Here is an 11,730-nt window from a genome sequence, read left to right on the forward strand (position 1 = left end):
AAGTAGGTTAACAACTCTTAGTGCCTTTTTGGCAATGCTGTTACAGTGAGCTCTGGGGCTTAGATTATTTTATTTAATCAAAGAGGCATCTTTACCTTTTACTATACAATCAGTGCTTTTCATAATACAGGTAGTTGTCGACTTAACAGCCACAATCGAGGTCAAAATTTCTGTTGTTAAATGAAACTTGCCCCATTTTGCGACTTTCCTTGCCATGGTTGTTAAGTGACTCCCTTAAATTGATAAATTAGTAACCCGGTTGTTAATCTGGCTTCCCCATTGACTTTGCTAGTCAGAAAATGGCAAAAGGAGATAAGTGACTGGGACCCTGCAACCATTATAAGCACAAACCGTATGCCAAGCGGCTGAATTTTGATCGTGTGACCATGGGGATGCTGCAGTGGTCATAAGTGTGAAAAATGATCATAAGTCACATGTTTTAGTGTGTAACTTTGAATGATCACTAAATGAACTGTTATATGTCGAGGACTACCTGTATGTTTATGAATGTGTGAGTACATGTGTGTTTGTGTTCATAAGCGCACATATAAATATATTTCATTTTCAAAATCTTAAGAACATTTTCTAGAATTAATTTGATTTTTTTTTTTTTATTAGTGAAGTTTTCGAGATGAGTAGTTTCTTCCAAGAAGCATCTGATTTACTGGAGAAGAAAAAACTTTCGCTACAAGTCAGGAGCCCAAATAATGATGATCACACTGAAGACACAGATGTCATCAAAATGGCAGTTAAGTTTGAGAAGTAAGTGAGATAATTAGCATCCTCTGTTTCTTTCAAAGACTAAACATTGAGAGAGCTTCTGGGTTACGCTAAGCCATAGGCTATTTAATCTTGGTTTGATAAGGCACAGTTGCCTTTGTTCAAGCATCGCGTTAAGCCACGATTTTAATTGCACTTTGCTGAAGAATATATCATTGAGTTGCGTTCACACAATAACACAAGTGTGGTTTTGCGGTGTCAAATTAGCCTCAAGCCAGCACAGTTTACTCCAAAGTTAATTTCTCCTGTATTCCCCTGAAAAAGAACCACTGTTTATCCTTGGCGATTTTAATGCCAGAGTTGGAGCTGATTATAGTTCTTGGCCCACCTGTTTAGGTCAGTTCGGCGTCGGGAAAATGAATGGCCAACACCTGCTGGAGTTTTGCTGCTACTATGGTTTTTCCATTAGCAATACATACTTTAAAACAAAGCCTCAACACAGAATCTCTTGGAAACATCGAAGATCGAAGCATTGGCACCAGCTCGATGACCTGATTCTCCAACCTTCCCAATATTAGAATCACATGCAGCTATCGGCGCTGATTGTGGTACAGACCACTCCGTGGTGTGCAGAAGAATAAAACTGCAAACAAAGAGATTGCATTACTCAAAGAAGGAAGGAAGACCACGAATCGACATCAACAAGACCCACAATCAGGGCAAAGTGGAGGAATTTGCACAAACGCTCAAGGAAACTCTCCTAGGCCCGGCTGAAGCAAATGCATATGACTGATGGGAATACTTCAAGAATGCTGTTTATAACACCGCTTTGTCAGTATTTGGTAAGGAGACCAGAAAGATAGCAGATTGGTTTGAAGCCCATTCGGAGGAACTGATGCCAGCCATTGAGGAAAAAAGGAGAGCTCTAATTGCATATGAAGCCTGTTCTAGTGAGCTGCTCGTAGCAAAGTCCAACAGGCCGCCAGGAGATGTGCTAAGGACTATTGGCTGCAGCTTTGCTCGTGGATCCAGATAGCAGCTGACACAGGCAACGTCAAGGGGATGTATGATGGCATCAAGCAGGCCTTAGGTCCAACACAGAAGAAATCTGCCCCTCTGAAGTCTGCTACAGGTGAGGTTATTCAGGACTGAACACAGCAGATGGCATGCTGGGTGCAACATTACTCTTGAGTTATGTTCCAGAGAAAATGTGGTAATTGAAGAAGCATTAAATAACATTGAGTTCCTGCCTCTCTTGGAGGAGCTTGATAGTGAACCAACTTTAGAAGAACTAAACGTAGCCCTGGATTCCCTTGCCTCTGGCAAGGCACCCGGGAAAGATAACATCCCTGCCGAAGTTCTGAAGTGCTGCAAAGAGAACATCCCCACTGAACTGCATGAAATCTTCTGTCTTTGTTGGAGGGAAAGCGGAGTACCACAGGACGTGAAGGATGCAAATATCGTTACACTGTATAAGAACAAAGGTGACAGGGGTGACTGTAACAACTATTGTGCCATCTCTCTTCTTAGTGTTGTAGGGAAGCTTCTTGCCCATGTCGTACTGAAGAGGCTCCAGGTGCTTGCAGAGAGAGTCTATCCAGAACCACAGTGTGGATTTCGAGCCAACAGGTCCACTACTGACATGGTATTTTCCCTTAAACAATTGCAGGAGAAATACAGGGAAGAAAGACAGCCACTTTTCGTAGCCTTCATAGATCTTACGAAGGCTTTTGACTTGGTTAGTAGGGACGGCCTTTATAAAATTCTCCCCAGGATTGGATGTCCACCTCAGCTCCTCAGAATCATCAGGTCCTTTCATGAGGAAATGAAAAGCACTGTAGTTTTCGATGGCTTAACATCAGCTTCCTTTGACATTTGAAGTGGGGTGAAGCAGGGCTTGATCTCCACACCAACTTTATTCCCGATCTTTTTTGCTGTCATGCTGAAACATGCTTTTGGAACTGCAACAGAGGGTATTTACCTCCGGACCGGATCAGACGGAAAACTCTTCAATCTCTCTAGATTGAGAGCAAAGCCTAAAGTCCAGCTGAAATGCTTACGGGTGTTGTCCAATCTCACCTCAGCCGGGGTCTTCTTATCTGCTTCCGAACACGGAGGAATGTTCTAGTATGCCTCCCGGCCCCAGCCCTGGCTCCATGCCCAGACAGGCCGAGGAAGAAGAAGTGCCTCCAGCCCCCAGCTCTGGCTCCATGCCCAGGCAAACGGAGCAACTAGACCCCTCCCCCTCCCCCACAGCATGTGAGCCTGAGGAAGGTCAATTGCCAACAGCTGCCGACTGGAGTGACCCTCGCGTCAGAAGACTTGATAGGCGGAGGCAACAGAAGGAAGGGAGGGGCAGGCCTGGATAAGTGCTGAGTCATGGAGCCACACCCCATGGCCTATATAAAGATCTGCTTTCTGGCATTCCCTGAGTCAGGCAAAGTTTAAACATATCTTGCTGAAGTCACTTTCTGGTCTCCTGCCTGCCCTGAGGACTTTGCTAGGACTTTGGCAGAGCTGCAGAGGCACACCTGATTCGGATTTCCCTGACCCGGCCGTCAGCGGAGGAGTGGGACACGACAACGGGATTTCCTCTTCGCTGCTGCTGCTGCCATTACTGCTCACTCTGCTGAAGACCTTCAACAACTTACAGACTGTTTTAGCAAGTCCATAAGTTATATATATCAATGGAAAGATAATTTAATCAAGAATGTAATGCCATAACTTTTATGAAGGATTTGCTATTAGAATAGCAGTTACAGTATAAAGAAGAAAAGTGAAAACACGTAGAAAAACAGAGATATACAAAAATGATACACAAAAATCACCATGTCAGTTAATACTTAGTTGGGTAACCTTTAACACGAATTATGGCCTTACAATGTCTTCCCATGAAGTGAACCAAGTCTTTTAGTTCTGCAGCTGTTACCATGTGAAACCAAGATTGAATGATTGCTTCTATTCACTGGGTTTTATTACTGGGTCGCTTCTGACTAGCAAGTTTCTTTTGTCGGCTCCATAGATTTTCAATTGGGTTAAGGTCTGGATTATTCCCAGGCTATTCCAGCAAGTGGAATAGGATTATCTTGAAACTCCTCCCAAAAAAGTGGTGTTATTAGCCATCAGACCGCAAATATACCTTTTTCTCTAAAGGTTTCCACAATTTTGGCCACTACTATAGCTTGCTTCTACATCTCTTAAAGTTGGTGAGCTTGAGAGACACTGAGGTGGACTACTGAGGATCATTAGGGCCACTTTCGGGCCACCCTGGGCAAAGATGCTTGGCATCCACTTTTATATCCTTGCAAAAATTGCAAGCTATGTGAAAAGTCCTGGGTGCATTCTTTAGTATCTCCAGTTTAAAGGACCAAGCAGGAAGCAATTGGTTTGTCCCAAAGGTTCTTTTTCAAAAAGCAACTGGATTTTCTCATTTTTTTTCTTTGAAGAGGTTTTGCTTCTCATTCAAGAAGCTTCTTCAATTCTTCTTGGACGAGAAGCGAAACGTCTTCAAGGAAAAACAAAGTCCAGTTGCCTTTTGAAAAAGCATCTTTGGGACAAGCTAATCACTTCCTGCTTGGTTTTGAAAAAGCATCTTTTGAGTTAACCACCATAGTTCCACTGCTCTCCCTATGATTAGGATAATCAACTCCGATCATTAGGTTTTTGGGTTAATTTTTTTTCGTTCAGCCCTTCGGGGTGGACCAAATCAAAAACCAGATTTCACAGGAATAAAAGGTAAAGGTTCCCCTCGCACATACGTGCTAGTCGTTGCCGACTCTAGGGGGCTGTGCTCATCTCCGTTTCAAAGCCGAAGAGCCAGCGCTGTCCGAAGACGTCTCCGTGGTCATGTGGCCGGCATGACTCAACACCAAAGGCGCACGGAACGCTGTTACCTTCCCACCAAAGGTGGTCCCTATTTTTTCTACTTGCATTTTTATGTGCTTTCGAACCTGCTAGGTTGGCAGAAGCTGGGACAAGGAACGGGAGCTCACCCTGTTACACGGCAGCACTAGGGATTCGAACCACTGAGCTGCCGACCTTTCGATCGACAAGCTCAGCGCCCTAGCCCCTGAGCCACCGTGTCCTTATTTCATAGGAATACTAGAACTCTATTTTCTTAATAGACTGTAATAACAGTCTCTTGCAAGCTTGAAGGTAAGCTCTCCTCCTACTTAGGCCCCAGTAAATCAGGAAAGAGATCACGTCGAAATACGATCTTCCTTCTCAGGACTTAATGAATGTTTCAGCCCCTTTACTTAGGAAACATGCCTTTTTCCATCAAGATAACCTCCCCGATTCTCTAAAGTTTTTCAAGAACTCATTAAACTGGTTTACATGCATTCCTTGGCTGTTTATTTTGTCTTTCTCATGTTTATATTTGAGCGCTATTGTAACTTTGAACAGACACTAAACAAATAGTTGTAAGTCAAGGACTACCGTATTCTAAAGCACTGATGTTGTTCCTGAAAATCAGCATCTCAGAAGAACAGGACTAGCAGAAGCTTTTTCCCATCCTCTAGTATAGTGTTTTCTGACCTTGGGCAGCTTCAAAATGTGTGGACTTCAACTCCCAGAGTTCCCCAGCCAGCCTGCTGACTTGAGAATTCTGGGATTTGAAGTCCACACCTCTTAAAACTGCCCAGTTTTAAAAACGTTGGTGTAATAGATTGGGCTGTTGAAGATGAAGATGTAGGCTGTTGGCCTACAGTGAGTATTTATTGCTTTCTTTTCTTTTTTCCTCTTCAGGCGAGAGTATCCCCCACAAATTACCCCCAAAATGTATCTTCTGGAATGGTGCAGGAAAGAGAAGCTGATTCAACCTTCTTATGAAACAGTAAGATGCCGCATGGTGAAACTCATTTGTTTTAAATCAAACCTCCCTGAAGGGAATTTTCTTCTTTAAAATCCATAAGTGGTTGGTGAACAGTATATTGTCTGGGCCAATATACTTTACATACAATTCTAATAATGATACTGCCACTTAAATATACATAGTCGTATATTTTTCAACTAACATTTGTGTATACATAGTAATTATAATATGTTCTATTATATTTCAGTATATATAATACTGTTTTCCCAATTTCTACTTTCTTCTTCTTTTTTCTAACACTTAATAAAATAACCACCATGTTAAAACATAGTCTATATCTATCCATCATCTCTTGCCCTTTTTAGAATTTCAACTCTTATTAACTTTTTGGTGAATCTTTCACGCTTCTCCTCTGGTATCTTGTAACACCTTTTATCCTGTTTATTTAATTGAAATATTTCCTCTGCCACAGCATCTATCTCTTGCTATTGAATCTGTAGAGCACCCATCCGCAGTTCTCCCATCATTCAAAGGGAATCTCCTTATGCTCGTCTATGAGCACAATAAATATTTGATTTGAATACGGAACCTTGTCCTCTTAAAACTTTAGCTCTGATAGCAAGAAATAGTTGGGAGGAGGATCAGTGCAAATATTTGTTATGTGTGTGGGGGAATTTTGATCCGGTCTGCTTGCACACTAGGCCCAAGCATCATCTTGTACCACAAGCTGCCTTTGAAATTCTCCAGCTTTTCAGCCAGCAGTTTGCTGTCTTCTGGAGGAGCAGCTGTTCAGGAAAACCAAAGAACCGAAAGCCCCTTTGAATGCGGTGGGCCAGCTGCCTTAAGCTTCTGGATCCTAAGCTTTAAACTGCGGCTGGTTGCTCCCAGTCTCGAACGGAAATGTCGCACCTGTTGGGGATTTGATAGCTTTGCCAACATTTCATTCCGACGCCTGTTGAATGGAGCGCTTGCATTGACTTCAAATCCAACCGCCCTTCGTTTCTCACCTTGCTTTAGATCGAAAGGCCGCGGGATCGACTGTTCTGTTCAGTTGTGACGGTTGCTGGGCAAAAATACAGCTCGACGTTATGGTAAGTAGCCTTTGGGGAAGTGTTTTTTTTACAAGGGGATCATTTGCTAGAAAGAGTGAAGTTGTTCATGACAACTCAGAAAGAGAGAAGTAATGTTGGTATGGAACTTTTAGATCAGGGGTCTCCAACCTTGGCAACCTTAAGACTTGTGGACTTCAACTTCCAGAATTCTGTGCTGGCTGGGGAATTGTGGGAGTTGAAGTCCACAAGTCTTAGATGTTCTTGTGGGTGATTAATTCACACGCAATGGCTAAAAAAGCAGGACACACACTCCAGGTGGTCCTTTGACTCATGACCACCGTTGAGCCAAACATTTATGTTGCTAAGTGAAACATTTGTTCAGTGAATCCCTGCCGTTTGTTAAGGTAGTAACAAGGCTGTTAAAGCGAATCTGGCTTCCCCATTGACTTTGCTTGTCAGAAGGTTGCAAAAGACAATCACATGACCCCGGGATACTGCAACCGCCATAAATATGAACCACTTCCCAAGCATTTAAATTCTTAGTCACGTGACTGTGGGGATGCTGCAAAAGTCATAAGCCTGAAAAACAGTTTTAAGTCCCTTTTTTCAGCACCGTTGTCACTAAACAAACTGTTGTAAAGTTGAGGACTACCTGTATAGAAAATGTCAGGTTATTGTCCTCTGTAACGTCGGGGGAAGAGCCTGGAAACTTTTCATTCCATTTTTAAAGTAGCCCCAATTTGGTTACTTTTAACTGTAGTTTGTTTAAATGGACCAAGCAAACCGTAGCTCAGGAAAGCATATATTTTAAGTGATCATGATAAGCTCAAATATAGTTTAGGATTCAGGTGAGCAAGCTAAGCAATGTTTTTTTCTAAAACCAGCATCTGTGTGAGAAGAGAAGAGAATGGAGTACATAGCTCCTTCACATAACATTAAACCATGATTGAGAATTGCATTTGGGCGTAACTCTAACTTACTAATAATTCTTACATTAACCCTGTAAACAGTGGTAGGATTCAAATAATTTAACAACCGGTTCTCTGCCCTTATGACCAGCTGGGTAGGTGTGGCTCGGTGGTCATGTGACCATGTAGGCGTGACCCACTCTATGTCACCTCACATCGATGGGCGCTTTGCCTTAGCTGTTACAAGCTGTAATAAGGGTTAACCAGAGAGGCAGTTTCTGTAAGCAGGACAATAAAGATTAGGCTAGAAACAACACCAGAATGTTCCCTTCTTGCCTTCCTTACAGGATTAGCCCTGTAAAGTGGAAAAAAAACAAAATAAGATTTCTTCCAACAACCAATTCTCCGAACTGCTGAGAAAGTTAACAACCGGTTCTCCCGAATAGGTGCGAACTGGCTGAATCCAACCACTGCCTTTAAAGTAAATCATGTTATGTTTGGTTGATAAGTAAAGTCTCTTATGATTTGGAAAATTCACGGCAGAAGTTAGATTCAGGAGAGAACTTCACAGTTTTCCACTGTGTTAAAATAGATGGTGAGGTCATTTCCTGATACATTTGTGTGCTTCGGAAAGGAACCATCTGCCTTATCCATTTCAGAGAACGGCTGACCGAGTGCCACAGGCCTGTCCAGTAGAGTTGTCCGATTACAACTCTCCGTGAAGATCTGCTATAAACACTTGGAAGCATCTGCTGTGCTGGCATTTCTTAGGGCCTTGGGGTGGCCAAGGCAGTGTCCCATTTGGGATTGTTCTGACTTAAATGATGCTGAAGTGCCTATGGAGATTCTTCGTCCTCCAGGCCCAGGTTGTCCCAAAGGTGCTTTTTCAAGAGGCAACTGGACTTTCTTTGTTTTGTTTTTTCTTCGAAAACGTTTCACTTCTCATCCAAGAAGCTTCTAACTCTAACCCTAACCCTCACATCCTGGACATAAAATGTTTCAATTCCTACCTTCAAAACGATGCTATAGAGCACTGCACACCAGAACAACTAGACACAAGAACAGTTTTTTCCCAAAGGCCATCACTCTGCTTAGCAAATAATTCCCTCAACACTGTCAAACTATTTACTAAATCTACACTACTATTAATCTCATTGTTTTCATCACCAATCTCTTTCCATTTATGACTGTATGACTGTAACTTTTTGTTGCTATCATTAAGGGTTAAATTGCAACCTATGACCATCATTTGTGTTGTAAATGTTGTACCTTTGATGTATTTTTTTTTCTTTTTCTTTTATGTACACTGAAAGCATATGCACCAAAACAAATTCCTTGTGTGTCCAATCACACTTGGCCAATAAAAAATTCTATTCTATTCAGCTTGGATGAGAAGCAAAACGTCTTCAAAGAAAAAGAAAAACCAGAAAGCCCAGTTGCCTCTTGAAAAAGCACCTTTGGGACAACCATGACCTGGATGACGGAGAATCTCCATAGACATTTAGTGAAGCACTCAGAGCTGAAGAAGATTTTTTGTATGAGGAGCAAAAAGGTCTTCAAAGAAAAACCAGAAAGTCCAGTTACCTCTTGGAAAAAAAGCACTTTCATGCTGAAGTGTTTTTATCTGCTATCAGGTTTCACACAGGGCAGTACATCTTGTAACCCAACCATTCATCTTCAAGAACTTGCTTCAAGCAGGAGCTCCCAGACATGCAAGGCTAGCTAGCTCAGTTGCTTTACTACATGTAGTCCTCAAGTTATAACAGTTCGTTTAGTAACCGTTCAAAGTCACAACGGCACTGAAAAAAGTGACCGATGATCGTTTTTCACACTGTCGTGTCCCACTCCTTGCTGACGGCTGGGTCAGGGAAATCCGAATCAGGCTTGCCTCTGCAGCTCTGCCCAAAGTCCTAGCAAAGTCCTCAGAGCAGGCAGGAGACCAGTAAGTGACTTCAGCAAGATAAGTTCGACTTTTGCCTGACTCAGAGACTGCCAGAAAGTAGATCCTTTATATAGGCCATGGGGTGTGGCTCCATGACTCAGCACTCATTAAGGCCTGCCCCTCCCTTCCTTCTGTTGCCTCCGCCTCTCCAATCTTCTGATGCGAGGGTCACTCCAATCAGCTGTTGTTGGGAGTAAACCCTCCTCAGGCTCACCTGCTGTGGAGGAGGGGGAGGGGTCTAGCTGCTCCGTTTGCCTGGGCATGGAGTCAGGGCTGGGGCAGGGAGATGCTCCTTCTTCTGCAGTTTGTGTGGGCATGGAGCCAGGACTTGGGCCGGGAGGCATACATTCCTCAGTGTTCAGGAGCAGGTAAGAAGGCCCCGGCTGCTCTGAGGGCGGGCAAGACACAACACACACTTAAAAACAGTTGCAGCATATCTCCAAGGTCAAAATTCGGCTGCTTGACAACTGACTCACATTTATGACGGTTGATGTATCTGCAGGGGCCTTCTGACAAGCAAACCTTCTGCGACCTTCTGACAAGCAAATTCAATAGGGAAGCCAGGAACACTTAAATGGCCTTGTTGCTAAGTTAACAACAGCAGGGATTCACTTAACAAATTTCTCACTTAGCAACTTAAATTTTGGGCTCAATTGTGGTCATACATTGAGGACTACATGTATATGCAGTAGATCAGGGGTTCCCAACCTTGGCAACTTTAAGCCTGGTGGACTTCAACTCCCAGAATTCCCCAGCCAGCTTTGCTGGCTGGGGTATTCTGGGAGTTGAAGTCCTCCAGGCTTAAAGTTGCCGAGGTTGGAGAACCCTGCAGTAGATACACTGCCGAAGGTAGAGTTTTGAGTTTTATGTATACAGATAGTCCTCGACTTACACTGGTTCATTTAATGACCATTCAAACTTAAACTGTATTGGAAAAAAAGCGACCTGAGCATTTTTCACAGTTTCACAACATTTGTAGCTTCCCCACGATCATGTGACCAAAATTCAGATGTTGGCAACTGGTTCATACTTATGACCGTTGCTGTGTCCCAGGGATCACGGGATCCCCTTTTGTGACCTTGTGACAAGCAAGGTCAACAGGCTTCACTTAACAACCGGGTTACTAACTTATCAATTGCAGCGATCCACTTAACAAGTGTAGCAAGAAAGGTCGTAAAATGACCGCAAAACTGACTTAAATGTTTCACTTAACAACATAAATGTTGAGCTCCATTGTGGTCGTAAGTCGAGGACTACCCATCCATGCAGTAGATACTCTGCTGAATGCAGAGTTTATGTATATAGGTAGTCCTTGACTTACAACTGTTCATTTAGCGACCGTTTGAAGTTACAACAGTACTGAAGAAAGTCACGTCCATCCAGTCCTCACACTTACAACTCTTGCCGTGTTCCCACGGTCACAAGATCAAAATTCAGACTCTTAGCAACCATATTCCCTTCATCTTCTTTTCCAGGGAAAAATCCAAGAAACTAGCAGAACAAGCCGCAGCTATTGCCTGTTTAAGAACTCTGGGACTCCCGGAAGGCAAACACGATGAAAACCCCAACCACACCTTGCTTAACAAACGCAAGAGGCAAGATCGGGAACTTTCGAACTGTGATGAACACAGAGACAGCTTTGCGGTCGACGCTGTTTGCAAAAAACCACATTTTCTTCCCAAAGAATCCCTTTGCCACAGTTCCTAATGACCACACTACTCTCGCTGGCGTCTTACAACTATGCAGCTCCCCGTTTCCACCCAAATTCTCTGCCCTTTATTTTTCTTGGAGGCAATCAGATGGAACAGGTAAATTTGAATTGTTGATCCGTATCCCTTGGGATAGGCATGGAATCTCTTACCATTTTTAGTTTGCATCTTTTAATTGGGACTTTTCCATCTCCGGGACTTTTTCCATCTCCGGAAGCCACTGAGCAGGCATTCCTCAAATTCTTTTATTTCAATTGTCGGCCCTCTCGCCAAATCATTAAACTTTGCAAGATATCGGCTCTCTTCACTCAAGCATCTAGTGTTCTTCAGCCAAAATCTCACGACATACATGATGTTTCAAGGTCTTTTAAAATTTAATTGGGGTAGCTTTGCAGGATTGGTGAGGGGAGTCACCCCTCATGGTGCCTGCAAATGCCACGCAGCTGACTTTGTGTAGGGCAGGGGTGTGTAATCTTGGCAACTTTGAGACTTGTGGACTTCTGGCTGGCTGGGCAATTCTGGGAGTTGAAAATTAAGAATGGAAGATGGAACTCTGAACTGTTCTGATTGGAACTTATCTCAGAAT

General features: G+C 43.2%; 1 protein-coding gene across 1 annotated transcript in view; it reads left to right on the top strand.

The window, feature by feature from the left end:
* The window catches only part of DUS2 (dihydrouridine synthase 2), a 35,404-nt gene extending 23,953 nt beyond the window's left edge, over window positions 1-11,451 (top strand). Inside the window, exons 13-16 of the mRNA XM_058155187.1 lie at window positions 619-762; window positions 5,467-5,554; window positions 6,551-6,624; window positions 10,911-11,451. Of these exons, the coding sequence (XP_058011170.1) occupies window positions 619-762; window positions 5,467-5,554; window positions 6,551-6,624; window positions 10,911-11,142 (538 nt within the window). The 3' untranslated portion in view covers window positions 11,143-11,451. The remainder of the gene's footprint in view (window positions 1-618; window positions 763-5,466; window positions 5,555-6,550; window positions 6,625-10,910) is intronic.
* Window positions 11,452-11,730: the final 279 nt, after the last annotated feature.

Source organism: Ahaetulla prasina, chromosome 12 (genome assembly GCF_028640845.1).
Source record: "Ahaetulla prasina isolate Xishuangbanna chromosome 12, ASM2864084v1, whole genome shotgun sequence".
In the NCBI taxonomy this organism is placed as follows: Eukaryota; Metazoa; Chordata; class Lepidosauria; order Squamata; family Colubridae; genus Ahaetulla; species Ahaetulla prasina.